At 33.6% G+C, this 17,684-nt stretch overlaps 1 protein-coding gene, 1 long non-coding RNA gene and 1 pseudogene across 2 annotated transcripts; 2 read left to right on the top strand and 1 right to left on the bottom strand.

Moving 5' to 3' along the window:
- Nucleotides 1-3,858: 3,858 nt before the first annotated feature.
- LOC106761626 (receptor-like protein 12) lies at nt 3,859-7,446 on the top strand. The gene has a single exon (XM_022780486.1). The coding sequence runs from the start codon at nt 3,859-3,861 to the stop codon at nt 7,444-7,446; it is 3,588 nt and encodes a 1,195-aa protein (XP_022636207.1).
- A 1,269-nt stretch (nt 7,447-8,715) lies between these two features.
- Nucleotides 8,716-9,593, bottom strand: LOC111241365. Its single transcript, XR_002667322.1, has 2 exons — nt 9,447-9,593; nt 8,716-9,304 (listed from the first exon to the last, which is right to left on the bottom strand). It is a non-coding gene; the product is annotated as an uncharacterized LOC111241365 (long non-coding RNA).
- Nucleotides 9,594-13,863: 4,270 nt separating this feature from the next.
- Nucleotides 13,864-14,313, top strand: LOC106761614 (annotated as a pseudogene).
- Nucleotides 14,314-17,684: the final 3,371 nt, after the last annotated feature.

The following is a 17,684-nucleotide window of genomic DNA, read 5'->3' as shown; positions in this document are numbered from 1 at the left end:
AACTTGTTCAGGAAGTTCATCCGCTTTGTCTTGAATTAGTTGTTTATTCCCAACCAGGGATAAGATCTTTTNCTCTAAAGATCTCTTCATTTCAGTCATTTTTTCTTCAAACTCTAACTGCATCTTCCTTAGGGAATCCTCATTTACAGATTGACCCATTGTTCGTTGTGGTGGACCGAAGTAATCTCGAAGTCCCCATGAACCAGATGCACCACGTACACGACCTGNGTGTTCTGGTTTTCCAATGGCTTCACTAAGTATATCATTGCGGCCAGACGGAATAAACAAACCTTGAGTGCTCTGTTCAACTAAGGAATCCTACAAACACTTTCAAGTTTAATCATAAAAGNATTCGTAATNAAATATGATTTTTGGGTTTAGTGTTTGTACTTACAATTTTGTTAGCAATGACTTGAGCAGATTGTGAACTCATCTGCCCATCGGACTTAGTTCGAGCTGCCTTCCACATCTCGTACCTGGGAATTGGATCTACTAGCTCAGAAGACTCCAACCCTGCAGCCTCTGCTTTAGACTTTCTCATACGTTTCTCTAACAATGCGTACCCACCTCGTGACAATAGGTGAGGGGTATCATTAAGTTTTTGTTTTCGCTGAGCTTCTTCCCTTTTTTGCTGCCACATATAACAAAAACAAAAAGGCATAAGTAAATAATGATGTATGATTTTGTGTAAGTATAATAGAAATGTAAAATACAAACCAACCAATCGTCAGTCAACCGAGAAGCACGAAATTGCTCCCAAACTTCCTCGGTAATACATTGGTATGTGAAGCATGGATTAAGATCTTTGTTCTTTCCAAACACCCATTCTNNTGTGAGGTAAGTCTTGAAATCCTTCCACCTAATTGNTATGTTAGATAGGACCTTCTTCCGAACTCTTTCAGTCATGGGAGTTATATTAAAATAATGCTATAAAAATGAAACATTTGATAGATTAACGACTTAAGTAATAATATGGAACATGCAATGTTAACATGAAATGCATAATTACCAGAATATCCTGCCATAGCAAGTTCTTCTCTGCCTCTTCAACCTCATCCCATGAATGAACAACAATAGAAACTCGTTTTGCCAAAATACCCATATAGGTGCTAAACTTAACAGCATATGGGCCTGACGGTTTACCAGATCGAGGATCTAACTCAACTAACAACTTCTCTTCCGCACTTCGTCCAATAGTGACCTCAGCCAATCGAATGATAGATCTACCAGGTCCAGTCTTCCCACTTCCTGATGTAGAGCTCGACATATCTAAAAAATTACATTGTTAGTAAATCATAATAAAATAACATTGTTAGTAAATCATAATAAAATAACATTGTTAGTAAATCATAATAAAATAAATCATAATTTATACTATCATAATAAATAAGAAAAAAATATACTAAACAATACCTACTAGGGTGTTATGTTCTCCCATATTATGCAAGATAAATCCCCCCAATCTATCTATGTCTAAACTCAAGGACTATAGACAAGGACTTCCCTCTACTCTCACCACTCACATTGTCCTTCTCTATTCGAGTATGAACAATGCTTTGAGTGTAGGGATATACACACCATTTCAAAGCTCCCAACAGTTATACATACAACAACACCATCTTTATAATCTTTCCAAATCATCTCTCCCTAAGATGTTCAGTTCATCCTCAATCAAGCCATCCAATTCAAGTACATAAACATACATTCACCAAAGCAGTCAAACAACATCAAACATGTCAAACAGAAAAAGAAAAAGAGTGAAAAACGTTGGCCGTGATCGCACAGCGCACCAGGGTGCAAGGCGAACTCGACATGTTTCGCTCAGCGCACTCCCCCTTGTGCGCTAGGCGAAAGGGCCTACATGGGAGGCCCTTCCAGCGAAATTCGCATAGCGCATCGAGTGCGTTATGCGACTCTGCATAATCTGCAGAATGCAGTTATGCAGATTTCGGGCATCTCCTTCCCTCTCTTCCTATTTTAGACCTTCTAGCCAACTTCTAAGACCCCTAATTTATGATTAAGGTTTGCTTAAACCTATCTAATTGTTTTAAAACATTCTTACTACGATTTTAAGTTGATTAAGATTCAATTCATGCCTAAAAACACCAAGTTGTTCAACTAGATGACCAAATTCTAAATCTACCACCATGCACAAGTTTTAGACCAGTTTAATGCACCTAACAAGTCACAATTGACTTGCCTAAGATGTCCCAACAGTCCCATTCTATCTCAGACCCCTAACTCAAATTTTCAACCCCTCACTTCCTCTAAATAGTGCCTAAAACAGTATAATTTCACTTAACCCCTTTTTCTCAACTGCTATAATAACGGATGACACACCCCACCATTTCCAACCCAATCAATCATAGCAAATTAACTCATCCCATCAGTTCATACATCTCAAAACAGATAACAAAATACACAGTTCAATGCATACAACGTAGTATACTCAAAATGTCAAGTAACACTCCAAAACAACATACAGTTTCAGAATTTATCATGCACACAATTTATACAACAAATATACATAAGTATTCTAGCTCCCATCACCTGGTTTCTCAAACACATAGCAAAGTACGATTTCACAGTAGCGTTCTCTACGGCACCTCTCACTGCAAGGGTGCAGCTAAACCCTACAGATCACCAAAGGGGTGATAAAAACAGCTCTTAGAGCTAGAATGGACAAAGGAAAGACGAAAAGAAGGGTACTCTAGGCACATGCAACTTGCCCTAGATTCCCAAAACAGTGAGGAATTGAAGCTCTAAACTCCGGAAACGCAGGGACGTCACCTAAACAACAATGTAGTGACTGAATTAGTGAGGAGGGTAGAGAAAAGACAGAGAAGGTAAAGGTTTGGAGTTCTAAAGAGAGGAACGTTCAAATGAAAATGAGCTTTTTGCCTTTTAGAAGTTGGCAAAAAGCTAAAAACTGCTTTCAATTATTTTTATTAAAAAGGTCCTTCTCCTTTTACTTAATTCAAATTCTACCCCAATCCTTTTTAATATATATATATATATATATATTTTAAGGTCCTTACAGAAATTCACAAGGTTTACAAATTTTATGTTTGAAAAAGTAACAAAGAATTGTTGTTGTTTTCTTAAATATTAATTAATTTATATTTTGTTGTCTTAGAAAAAAGGAAGTTTCCTTTTTGATTTGTCAATATTTCTTTATAATTTGTAACTAAGACAATTTACCATAGCGAACTTATTACGTATCTAGATTTTAATAATTTAATAAATTTGTTTCGTAGAACTTAAAAAATTTATAAAAAAAAATTAAAAAGAATAATTTCACAAATTTTTATAAGAAAAAAACGCACAAACTAAAAACTTTTGTAATGGCATTTATTTTATATGGCATAAATAACGTTATTTTGTTACTCGTATGTAAACTGTTGGACTGTGTTAATTAGAACTCTTTCTATGTCAAATTAACCATCTTGCTATTCATAAAAGAAGCTGTTGCAAATATTACAATTTGTTAAAAAACAATTGCCTTGCTAAATGCATTTTCAGAGTACTTTTTAATTTTTTTTTCATATAATATTGTCGTTGAAAATGAAAATACACAAGTCTTTTTCCAAGTCCTCTTCCAAGTCAATTGATAGTATTAAAATTATTGAAATCTTGCATGCATTAATGAAATGCATAATAATGTTATGTATGGACCACAAAAATTAGTTCATACGATGAATAAAAAAATGGAAAACAGGCAAACACGACGACGACTTGGAACAGCAGAATAGGTAATTAAGGAGTTTAATGTGAGTATAAATGTGGGTATTGGGAGTTCTAAGTTCACAACACACATCAATCTAATTCTATACTATTCACTCTCTCTATTCCATCATCATGAATATTCTCAAAGTGATTATGATTATGTTTGTGGTGAGTGTGGTGTTGCAGGTTGCTTATGGACAACACCATATCAGATGCCTTCCAAAAGAGAGGGAAGCACTCCTTCAATTCAAGGCTGCCATTGTTGATGACTTCGGCATGCTCTCCTCTTGGACCACTCCCGACTGTTGCCAATGGGAGGGGATTTACTGCACCAACCTCATCGCTCATATTATTAGCCTCCACCTTCCTGGACAGCATAGTGAATCTCTTTCTCTTGGCGGTTATTATGAAGTCTCTCGGCGTTACATCAGCGGAGAGATCCACAAGTCGTTAATGGAGTTGCGACACTTACAGTACTTGAACCTCAGTTTCAATGATTTTACAGACACTAATATTCCAGAGTTTCTTGGCTCTCTTACCAACTTGAGATATCTTGATCTCTCTTCATGTGGTTTTAGCGGACCAATTCCAACTCAGATAAGTTCTCTTTCTCATTTGAAATATTTGAACCTTGCTGATAATTATTATTTGAATGGTTCAATCCCTCGTGAAATTGGAAATCTCTCTCGGTTAGAGTATCTTGATCTCAGTGGCAATTCTTTTGGAGGATACATTCCTTCCCAACTAGGAAACCTTTCAAATTTGCATAAACTCTATCTTGGAGGAAGATATAGTGCTCTCAAAATTGTCACTAGTGATCAATGGTTATCTAATCTTAATTCTTTAACCCATCTTTCCTTCAACTCCATATCTAATTTTAAAAGTTCTCCTAGCTGGCTTCGAACCATTTCCAAGCTACCAAAACTAAGAGAACTCAGTTTAATTCATTGTGGCCTTTCCGATCATTTCCTTCTTTCATTCAACCCTTCCAACTTCAATTTTTCTACTTCCCTTTCTGTCCTTAGACTTTCTAAAAACTCCTTCACGCAACCAATGATATTCCAGTGGCTGTCAAACACCACTTCCAACCTTGTTGAACTTGACCTAAGTTGGAACCTCTTGAAGGGTATGACGTCAAATCATTTTGGCTTGGCCATGAATTCGCTTGAGCACCTTTACCTGTCTGGAAATCTGTTCAATGGTGAGGATTTGAAATCATTCATGAATATATGCACCCTACGTTCATTATACATGTATGGAAATAATATGACCGAAGACCTTTCGTCAATTCTTCATAATTTCTCTAGTGGTTGTGTTAGATACTCATTACAACAATTGATTTTGGCATCCAATCAAATCAGAGGCTCCATATCTCACCTTTCAGCATTTTCAAATTTAAAAACGTTGGATCTTTCTCTCAATCAATTGAGTGGGAAGATACCTGAAGGCACTAACTCTTTAGAAGGTGGTATTCCAAAATCATTTGGGAGCACATGTACTTTGAAGTTATTGGATTTGTCTTATAATATGTTGAGTGAAGATCTTACGGTCATATTTAATCATTTGTCTGGATGTTCTAGATACTCATTACGAAAAATGAATTTGGCAAGCAATCAAATCAGAGGCTCCGTACCTGACCTTTCAGCATTTTCAAATTTAAAAGTGTTGGATCTTTCTGACAATAAATTGAGTGGGAAGATACCTGAAGGGACTAGATTGCCATCTCATTTGGAGCAGTTGTTAATTGGATCTAACTCTTTAGAAGGTGGTGTTCCAAAATCATTTGGAAGCACATGTACATTGGAGTTATTGGATTTATCTTCCAACCAGTTGAGTGAAGATCTCACAGTGATATTTAATCATTTGTCTGGATGTTCTACATACTCATTGCAACAATTAGATCTGAGTATGAATAATATTAGTGGTACTTTGCCTAGCAACCTCGCCACAATGTTTCCATCATTAAAAGGATTGCGCCTTGATAGTAACAAGCTAAATGGGACAATTTCTGAAGATCTTCGATTTCCAGTAGAACTTGAGGTATTATACTTGACGTCAAACTCTTTGAAAGGTGTGTTAACTGACTCTCATTTTTATAATATGACAAAGTTAACAACATTGATGTTGTCAGATAACTCACTCACGTTAGAATTTAGTCAAAATTGGACTCCGCCTTTTCAATTATATACTATTGAATTGAGGTCTTGCAAGCTTGGTCCATTGTTTCCCAAATGGCTAGAGAAACAAAACCAATTTGACACCCTTGACATTTCAAATAGTGGAATATCAGGTACCGTTCCAAAATGGTTTTGGACAAAATATGGATTGTCAAATCAGAAGCGTATTGATATTTCATGTAATAATTTACAAGGTACGATTCCAAATTTGCCAATAGAGAATTATTATGATTCTCTTAGTCTTGCATCAAATCAATTTGAAGGTCATGTTCCACCATTTTTACGAGGCTCAATATTTCTTGATTTATCAAACAATAAATTCACAAATTCNTTTTCGATTTTATGCCCTAGTGGTGTAGTTGAAACTTTATACCAATTAGACCTTTCAAATAACAAATTTTCTGGACAAATTCCAGACTGTTGGACCCAATTTAAGTCATTGACTTACTTAAATATGAGTCAGAACAAGTTTTCAGGAGAGATTCCTTCTTCAATGGGATCACTCNTTNAACTTCAAGTTTTGTTATTGAGAAACAATAACTTAACAGGTGAAATCCCTTCCATCTTGAAGAATTGCACACAATTGGTGATGATAGACATAGCAGAAAATAGATTATCAGGATCTATTCCAAATTGGATCGGGAACGAATTATCGCAGTTGCAATTTTTAAGCTTAAGAAGCAACTATTTTCGTGGGAGTTTACCGTTACAAATTTGTTATCTATCAAGCATTCAACTCTTAGATCTCTCGCAAAACAACCTATCTGGAGAAATTCCTACATGCATAAAAAACTTTTCCTCAATGGCTCAAATGACTTCTTTGAGAGATTATCAACGTCATTTTTATTCCTTCAGCACTAATTCTACCTCAGGTCGCAGTTCATATGATTTGAATGCAATCTTGATGTGGAAAGGTTCAGAACAAATGTTCACAGACATGGGATTATCACTTTTAAATAGCATTGATCTTTCCAACAATCAATTATCAGGAGAAATTCCAAAAGAAATAGAGGGTTTATTTGGATTGGTTTCATTGAATTTATCAAGAAACCAATTGACAGGAAAAATTCCTTCAAATATTGGAAAGTTAACATCACTTGAATTTCTTGATTTGTCACTAAACCAACTTGTTGGTTTTATTCCTTCAAGTCTTGCTCAAATTGATCGACTCACTATGTTAGATTTGTCGCATAATTATTTATCTGGAAAAATTCCAACTGGTACACAATTACAGAGTTTCGATGAATCAAAGTATGAAGATAATGTTGATCTCTGTGGACCACCATTAAAGAAATTGTGCATTGATGGAGTGACAAGACAAGGACCAATTATTAAATTTCAAGAGGATGACAATTTGATTTTCAATCGTGAATATTATATAAGTATGACAATTGGATTTGTTATAAGCTTTTGGGGAGTGTTTGGCTCAATCTTAATAATACGTTCTTGGCGTCATGCATATTTCGAATTCTTAATTAATTTATCAGATTGTCTTTATGTCATGACGGTAGTGAAAATTTTGAAGAGATTGCACACAACATAGCAGGTAATTTATTTTAACCTTATGTAACAAAATTAATATTTTTTTTCTTTATTATTATTACTATTACTATTATTATTATTATTATTATTATTATTATTATTTTAATAAACAATTTTAACCATATGTGATATTAAGATCAATATTGAAGATTTTTATGGTAATTTTCCGTTTTTTTAAACTATCAATATATAAATAATTATCGATCATATTATTATTGTAAATAGAATCTTAAAAAGCACAAAAAGTAACTAAAAGATTTTAGATTTAAAAATGTTTTTCTCTCCACGTGTATTCATCATAATATTGCTTTTCTCTTTGTTTTTCTTATTTTTTATTTCACGATGGTTATTAGTTAGTTTGGTAATTCACATATCACCATTCAGTAGAAAAGATTTGCCAAAAAATAAATTTCTTGAACATAAAGAAAATCCTTAAATATTTCAGAAAATACTTAACAGAACAAGAAAATATATAAAAAAGAGACAGGAAACAAAAAGTAATTTTTTATTACAGACCAAATAAAAATCAGAATGTATTTTAAATTTAAAGAAAGAAACACATTTAAAGCCAAAAATTGTATAAACATAAACGATTGTATATACAATATGTTTTTATATTAATACATCATAATTATTTTTACTGATTATCAAGATATTATTTAGTTAAAAAAATTAATAACATCAAATTTTAATTTGTCATTCACTATTTATTATTTATGTTTTGTTGTTTTTAATTTTGGGAAAATTAATTATTTGTTTAATTTTTGGCAGAGGAAATCTGGATTATTGTTGTGAAGTAGTGTAAAGGAAGAAATGGAATTATTGTTGAAGATCGAAAGGGTTGTGAGGGTAGCCTACTGAAAGGATATCAAAAATCAGACAAGAGAGCTACTTCACTTGGATTTGGATTCCACATGACAGAATGATTCCTCTCAATTGAAAATTGAGTGAGACTGGGTTGATATCCAATCCTTTTATTAATATATATTAAAGGGAGATTTTGTAAAAAATCAGAAAATAATATTTTAGAAGTAGAGGTAATCTTTCTTTGTTGTTAGGAAAATGAACCATCTTGGTAGCCACAAATAAAAATATATTCCAAACGTACAATTTGTTGGACAGAATTGCATTTTGAAGTGTATTTTCCGAGCACTTTCTTAATTTTGTTTTCAAATATTAACTTCCAATTCATTAATTATTTGTAAGGACGAGTTTGATGTTTATTTTTTTTTCATATATTATTGTTATTTAAAATGAAAATACACAAGTCTTCTTCGAAGTCGATAGATATTTATTGACCACAAAAAATAGTTGATATGATGAATAAATATTAGAACAACAGAATAGGTAATAATGAAGGAGTTGGTGTGAGTATAAATGTGGGTATTGGGAGTGCTTAATTCACAACACATATGAATCTAATTCTATACTATTCACTCTCTCTATTTCATCATCATGAAGAATCTAAAATGCGCCACTGCCACCTTCGTCTGTCATCGCAATCCCATTCGCACCCAATCCGTGTTCTTATATGAACCAGGAAACCCCTAAAACTCAAACGAAAACAAAGGAAGAAGGAGGAGAAGGAAACTTGCGCCGTGAATCAGAACAGCCAACGTCCTACGCAGTCGTCGCCATCGAAGAAGTCAGAGTTTGAACCTTCGCGGAAGCGCTACTGTTGTCGGATGCGACCTCATCGCTTCTCTCCGCATCTTTGCTGGTCACTCACCTCCATCACAGCACTCTCGCTGCTCGTGCTCACGAGAAAGCAAGAAAAGAAAGGGAAGAAGCTTCAGCCTCTAGCTAGCGCATTCAAGGGAAAGAGGAGGAACCTGACCCTCAAAAAGGACAAAAAAAAGCTGAACCCTTAATTAGAATCAGAAAGAGAAGAGGATTTGAGTTTAGGAAAAAAAAATTAATAACAAAACCCTAAACATAATCAACCCCTGGATCTAAAGAAACCCCAAATCCATTTTAACTATAATTAAATAGTAACCTCACCTTTTAATATAACCTGAGAATTAATAACACGAAACACGCAGGAGTTGAAGAACAACAATGACAAGCGAGAGTTTGTGCCAGAAGAGAAATGCAAAACTTTTGAAGACTTTGTGCTCATAACAGCCTATACTGCCCCGGTTCAAAATATAACCGAGGTAATATAACCATATTGTTTCGGTTCTCAAACTTAACTGATGCCTATTCTATCAGAAAATAATAAAAAATAAAAAATATAATGGCAATTTTGAAAATATATTGAACCTATATGACTCGGTTGGCGGCAAACCGATGTGATAGTGTGACCTTTATGCCTCGGTTCTGATTGAAATCGAGACAGTATGTGTTTTTCAAAAAGTTTGTCAGTACGTGGAAAAACTTTATGTCTCAGTTTCTAGCTTAATCGAGGTAGTAGACATCTTGTGATTCGGTTTCTCTTAAACTGAGACATTTAACTTCAATAAAATTACAAATATGTCACCGTGCCTTTATACACTTCGGTTTCAGTAAAACTGAGGCATATATAACGCATTAAAAAAGCGTTTTTTTACTAGTGAGAGATCCACAAGTCGTTAAAGGACTTTTGACACTTATAGTACTTAAACCTTAGTTTCAATTCTTTTACAAACACTAACATTCCATAGTTCCTTGCTCAACTTGGAAATCTCTCTCGGTTGGAGTATCTTGATCTTAGTTGGAATTCTTTTTAAGGATACATTCCTTCCCAGCTTGGAATCTCTCTCGGTTGGAGTATCTTGATCTTAGGTACAATTCTTTTGAAGGATACTGTCAACACCTAATTTCATTTGGGAAAGTAAATAATTAAAATTAAAGAATAAGATAATAATAATTAATGGTGGGTAAAAAAAAAGGAAAAAGAAAATAATAAAAATCTTCCAGGACACATCACTTTAGAATGTTTTTGAAATATTAGTTTAATATGGTAATAATTTGAATCAATATTATGGCAATAATTAGAAGCAATAATTAAAAATAATGTATTGATTACTGCATCAGTTTCTTCCTAAAAAGAAAAATATGATTTCTTTTTAAAATGGACAAATTTTCTGACAATTATTATAATCAATGTATTTAATTTTATTTGATTTGTTTTTCTTGCAATCAAGACCTTTTCTTTCCCTATTTTGTCATTTAATTCTCAATTAAGGCAAGATTGTCATAATATTACAATGTGTGTACATAAATATGCACCCTATGAAAATAAAAATAGAGAAAAAACCTAGAAATAATAGAGATTGAAAGAGAGAGTATAGAGAAAAATAGGTTCTCACACATAAGGGTTCTCCCAACAACACAACCACTGAGGAAGCACTAAGGGAATTCCACGTTTAAGTATAATTTGAAGTTTTTTCTTTTCCAAAGATTTTTTTTTTATTACTCACATATAATGTTTTCTTAAAATCGTGAATTTTTGAATATAAGTACGCGTCTGGCCTATGGTCGGTTTCTTTTCTTTTTTCCCACCTTTTTTTTAAGAAAACAGAAAAAAATACGAAATATTTAAAACCAAAAAATGTCTTTTTTCTTAAATCAAACCTTTTTTTTATCGGAACTACGTGATCCCTAATTTTCCATTATGAATGGAGATACGTAGAAACATGGTCAATCCTTGTTGGGTTCACTTTTAAAAATATAAATCAATCTATAATAATTGTTAAACAAACTTAAACCTTTTTCTAGATAAAGAACTATGCGATCCCTGATTGTCCATTATAAATGGATATACGTAGGCGCAAGGTCAATCATTGTCGGGTTCAAAAAACAAAAAAAAAATATTTGTTTCATAATAATTTTTTTATTTTATTTTACTTTTATTTTTGGGGAAAATTAAATATTTTGGAAAACCACGTTAATTTTATACCTTTAATTAGAGGTACTCCCTTTGGGCAGGCGCGCTAGGGTGCTAATACCTTCCTTACGTGTAACCGATTCCCGAACCTGAAAATCTCTTTTTCGTAGACCATGCTTTTATTTTAAGGTTTTTCCGTAGTTTTTCCATAATAAATTATGGAGGCGACTCCCAAAATCTTTTCTTAAACTCGTTTGTTTTTCGGTTCGCCATCCCGTCGCGATCCCGATTTCGATAGATGGCGACTCCACTGAGGACGCTAGAGAATCAGGTCTTCTTAATTAAATGTGCAAAATTGATGTGGTTTTTTTTTATTTTATTTTCCCTTTATTTATATATGCTCATCTTTATTTATTTTGGTAATTTATTTATATTCTTTTATTATTATTATTATTATTATTATTACTATACATATCATAAGTGGGACCCTATACCCCGGTTTGAGCATAACATAGAATTAGAGGGGTTGTGTAACGGTGTCACGTCTGAACTATTTCTAGTTTGGGTATCGTGAAAACTCCAGCCAGTGGTTATTCTCTTTACATCCAATTTCACACCTAGTTGCGTTCAACTGTTGTGGAAAAGCTGTGAAAAGGACCATAGCTCTGGTGGTATTGATCTTAGGTTTAGGAAGTCATCCCTGTGAGATTGCATATACAATGCTTAGACCTTAAGACATTGGACCTACCTTAAAAACATAAAACATGTTGTCTTTTAATCATTATTTGTCACAGGTTCATGCATCATATGTATTAGCAAAATTTTTATCATTTTTCCTTCATTTTCTTTATACATAACAATAAATGTGTCATGTTTTTATTTAAATAAAAAACAATAACAAAAATATCATGCTTTAATGAATAAATAAGGTTTAAACCTCTTTTTGGTCCCTAAGTTATGAGTGGATGTTCAGTTTAGTCCCCGCTTTTAAAAATGTAAACCTTTGGTTCCTAAGTTATAAAAAAATGTATCAAATGAGTCCTTTTTTGATGTTCATGGTCAAAGTACAAAGAGCAATATAAAATGTTGTTATTATTAAGAAACAAATCAGAGCAATCTAAAGATGTAGCAGTTGTTAAGAAACAACCATAAAATAGTATTTCAAGTCAAAAAAGGACTCATTTGATACAATTTTTTATAACTTAGTGACCAAAGATTTACATTTTTATAAACGGGGACTAAACTAAACATTCGCTTATAACTTAGAGACCAATAAGAGATTTAAACCAATAAATAAATAAGGCAAAATAAACACTTTTTAGTCAAATGAATTAATAAAACTTTCATTTTTTTGAAGCATTTATGACATGAAATCACGAAAATAGTTTTCTTCTTCATCATTTTCCATCATCCATTTTATCCATAAAAATAAAAAATCAATTTACCAGGGGCACAATCTTGCAGTGATCGCAAGCAATCTTTTTAGCAAAAAAATATAAAAATAAAAAAAATAAAAAATGAATAAAAAACAAAAAAATAGGGGCAACTTATCTAAGTTAAGATTTTCGAAAATAAGGCGATCATAATTTAATATGTAGACATGTTTCTTCATCAAAAAAAATTATCATTCTTTGTAACCTATTTTGAGTCTTAAAAATTAAAAAAAAAAAATGTTCTTGAACAAGTCAGGTTGAGATCATGTTACTTAAGAAATAGTTCATCAATATTTTTTTATGAAAAAGAAAGAATTGTGTTTTGAAAAAAAAAGAATCAAAATTTCAAAACACAAGCAAAAAATTGAAAATGACAAACTTAATTTTTGAAGATTTTCATTCATTTTAACAAGAACATTGTTTAAGCCATTAGGCCCAGTTGATAGTGTCTTCTATTTAGATATGTGTGTGTGCATTGCTTTAAAATACTCATCCTCCATCCTTTCCTCAAAAGAAAAAGAGTTTGGTTCTAACAAACACTAATACTACCCACAAACTAGAGCAAATTGTTCTTGCCAAAGTTATTCTCGCTTGTGTTATTATGGAACTCCCTAAATAGCCAAAAGCATGCAAAAGAAAACCAAACCAATTGAAGCAATCATGTTTCGATAAATCCTTTCCATACCCGTTCCCTATCTTGAACAAAACCCATGCCTAAAAACAAGGGCAACTTTGACATTCATGGATCCATATCTCCATACTCATTTTACCAAACATATTTTTGGTGTGTTGTGTCTCATATTGATATTCACATATTACACGACAACATGGTTATCCCAGTGTTCTTTAAATCCTTTTACGTCCTTACCACTTTCAACTTTCCAGTGAATTCAAGTATGCACATATCAATGTCAAAAGAAAATGCCAAGCACTGTTTTGAATATCCGACTTCAGAATTTTTGACATCTATTGTTTTTTCAAAAATGTAAGACATACATGAATTTGATGATTTCAAAGAAAACAAATTAACTCCTCAAAAAGAAAGTAAAAAAAAAAATCAATCAAAGGTTAAAGAGTTTCAAAATACTCATTTGCATAATTTTGCATCATGTACAAAAAAAAAAATTATAATCTACATAAATAACTATCATATATATCTTCGTCAATAAGATACTTTATGAATGGTTATCAAACCTCTCTTTCATTAAAAAATGCAAAAAGAACCACTGATTTGGAGCATCAATTACCATCACCATTACCACCATCGGTGCTCAGACTGTGGAGGCCTCAAGCGCAAAGAAATTTAAGGAACCAATGGTCAAAATTGGTGTCGTTCAAAAAATCGATGGTTCTTTGCTTCATCTGTAGGAAGATCTCATGCAACTGCTCTCGTTAATTCTCATCTCTCCCAAAGGAATTGCCAAGGAGCAAATTATTGTTGTGTTATAAGGATGAACAGAGTGACTTTGGAGATGCTGGAGATGGTGGTGGAATTCCAGTATTTACATTTTATTCAATCACTTCACATGAGAAATTTGTTGAGGAATTGGTTCAGATGTTTAAGCTGGAACTGTGTTTGAAGCGATTACTTATTCTTGAATTTATGTCCATTGGTTATAACACTTAAGAGGGATGGGATGTTTGACGTTACCTCTTTAAGATTTGACAACCAACCCAATCCTGATGAGATTTTACAGCTTATAGAGGCAAACGTATACACTCTCAAAGTAAATGAGATATTGGATGGCAAGGAAATGCATGTTAGCAATGTTTAAAGCTTCCGTCAATAGGAATGAGTCTTTAACATTGAGTGGCCTCGTGTTTGAAGAGAAGATGAATGAATGAACCTTCTAACTTTCTCTTTAGATGTCTTCATAGTTGGCCGTGCCAAAAGAGCGACTGTACATCCGTATTTGTTCAAAGGCAAAATTAGTAGAATTAGTGTCTACATAGATAATATGCTCAATATATTGCAAATATGAAGTAGCTGGAAAGAACCTACAGACAACAACGAATGGGTTTAGCTATTTGGATTTTGAACTTGGTCGAAAATTAATTTCAACTAAGTTATGTCATCAAATCAAGTATTATGAGCTTCGTGCGCCTCTCCATCAAATTTTACGAGGTTCGTACCCCTCTATCATATTTTACGAGGTTCGTGCGCCTCTCCATCAATTATTATGAGGTTTGTGCGTCTCTCCATCAAATTTTACGAGGTTTATGTGCTTCTCCATCAAGTATTATGAGGTTCGTGCACTTCTCCATAAAGTATTACGAGGTTCGTGCGCCTCTCCATAAAGTATTACGAGGTTCGTCCGCCTCTCCATCAAGTATTACGAGGTTTGTGCGCCTTTCCACCAAAAATTACGAGGTTTGTGTGCCTCTCCATCAAATATTACGAGGTTCATGCGCCTCTCCAGCAAATTTTACGAGGTTTTTGTGCCTCTCATTTAGAAAAAAAAAAAGCCTAGTTTTCATCCTCACACCAAAGCCCAGTTTTCATCGTGGCACCAAAGCCCAGTTTTCATCCTGGCGCAAAAGCCTAGTTTTCATCCTGACACCAAAGAATTAAAAAAAAAAGTCCAGTTTTCATCCTGGCATCAAAGCCTTGTTTTTATCCTAACACAAAAGCCCAGTTTTCATTCTAACACTAAAGCCCAATTTTCATCCTCGCATCAAAGAATTCCAAAAAAAAAACCCAGTTTTCATCCTAACACAAAAGCCCAGTTATCATCCTGGCACCAAAGGCCAGTTTTCATCCTGGCACCAAAGAATAAAAAAACCCAGTTCTCATCCTAACACCAAAGCCCAGTTTCCATCCTGGCATCAAAGAATCCAAAAAAAAATAAATTAAACTACGAGGCTTTTACGCCTCTCCAGGTTTACGAGGTTTTTGCGCCTCTCTAGGTTTACGAGGTTTTTGCGCCTCTCCAGGTTTACGAGGTTGGTGCGCCTCTCCAGATTTACGAGGTTGTTGCGCCTCTCCAGGTTTACGAGGTTGTTGTGGCTCTCTAGGTTTATAATGTTGTTGTGCCTATCCAGGTTTACGAGGTTGTTGCGCTTCTCCAGGTTTACGAGGTTGTTGCGCTTCTCCAGGTTTACAATGTTGTTGTGCCTCTCCAGGTTTACGAGGGTTTTGCGCCTCTCTAGGTTTACAAGTTTGTTGCACCTCTCCAGGTTTACGAGATTGTTGCGCCTCTCCAGGTTTACGAGATTGTTGTGTCTCTCTAGGTTTACGAGGTTGTTGTGCCTCTCGAGGTTTACGAGGTTGTTGCGCCTCTCGAGGTTTACGAGGTTTTTACGCCTCTGCTAGTTTACAAGGTGTTGCGCCTCTCCAGGTTTACGAGGTTCTTGCATCTCTAAAAAAAAGGGTTCATACGCCTGCCCAGCGAAGTTCATAGGGTATGACACACCCTCCACAGGTGTCACGACTCTCTAGCAAAATCCACACGGTCGCTACACTCTCTACCAGGTACGCTTTGAGGTAATCTGTTTCCATCTCTTTGGACCGAATGAAATTATTGTTTTAATCTTTATTTAGCTTTTACTACGATAACACCAAAAACTCTAAAGTTCATGTTATCTAGCAAAATCTAAACAAAGAGGGGCAACTGTCAACACCTAATTTCGTCCGGAAAAGTAAATAATTAAAATTAAAGAATTAGAAAATAATAATTAATGGTGGGTAATAAAAAGGAAAAAGGAAAATAATAAATTAATCTTCCTTATTGTAGAATACATCACTTTAGAATGTTTTTTAAAATATTAGTTTAATATGGTAATAATTTGAATCAATATTATGGCAATAATTAAAAATAATATATTGATTACTGCATCAGTTTCTTTATAAAGAGAAAAATATGATTTCCTTTTCAAAATGGACAAATTTTCTGACAATTATTATAATCAATGTCTTGAATTTTATATGATTTGTTTTTCTTGCAACTTTTATTTCCCTATTTTGTCATTTAATTCTCAATTAAGGCAAGATTGTCATAATATTACCATGTCTGTATATAAATAAGCACCCAATGAAAATAAAAATAGAGAAAACGACCTAGAGATAATAGAGATTGAAAGAGAGAGCATAGAGAAAAATATGTTCTCACACATAAGGGTTCTGCCAACAACAATCACTGAGGAAGCACTAAGGGAATTCCAGGAGCTAAAAAGGTATGTCAATTCTACACTCTTATTTTTCTCCTTTAATTACAGTTTTAAACCATTTAGTTGTCCCTATTTTCTCCTTTGAATTTTTTTCTTTTCCAAAGATTTTTTTTTTATTACACACATATAATGTTTTCTTAAAATCATGAATTTTTGAATATAACTACGCGGCTGGCCTATGACCGGTTTCTTTTCTTTTTTTTCCCACCTTTTTTTAAGAAAACAGAAAAAAATACGAAATATTTAAAACCAAAAAATGTTTTTTTTCTTAAATCAAACCTTTTTTTTATCGGAACTATGTTATCCCTGATTTTCCATTATGAATGGAGATACGTAGGAGCAAGGTCAATCCTGTTGGATTCAGTTTTTAAAAATATAAATCAATCTATATTAATTGATTAAACAAACTCATAAACCTTTTTTCTAGATGAAGAACTACGCGATCCCTGATTGTCCATTAAAAATGGATATACGTAGGAGCAAGGTCAATCCTTGTCGGGTTCATAAAACAAAAAATAATAATTTCTTTCATTTTATTTTACTTTTATTTTTGGGGAAAATTAAATATTTTGAAAAACCACGTTAATTTTATACATTTAATTAGAGGTACTGCCTTTGGGCAGACGCGCTGAGATGCTAATACCTTCTTTACGTGTAACTGATTCCCGAATTTGAAAATCTCTTTTTTGTAGACCATGCTTTTATTTTAGGGTTTTTCCATAGTTTTTCCATAATAAATTATGGTGGCGACTCCCAAAATCTTTTCTTAAACCCGTTTGTTTTTCGGTTCGCCGTCCCGTCACGATCGCGGTTTCGACAAATACATTTCTT

Source organism: Vigna radiata, chromosome 1, assembly GCF_000741045.1.
Source record: "Vigna radiata var. radiata cultivar VC1973A chromosome 1, Vradiata_ver6, whole genome shotgun sequence".
Classification (NCBI taxonomy): domain Eukaryota; kingdom Viridiplantae; phylum Streptophyta; class Magnoliopsida; order Fabales; family Fabaceae; genus Vigna; species Vigna radiata.
Note: the sequence above shows the minus strand (reverse complement) of the source record. Positions and strands in the feature narration are given on the sequence as shown.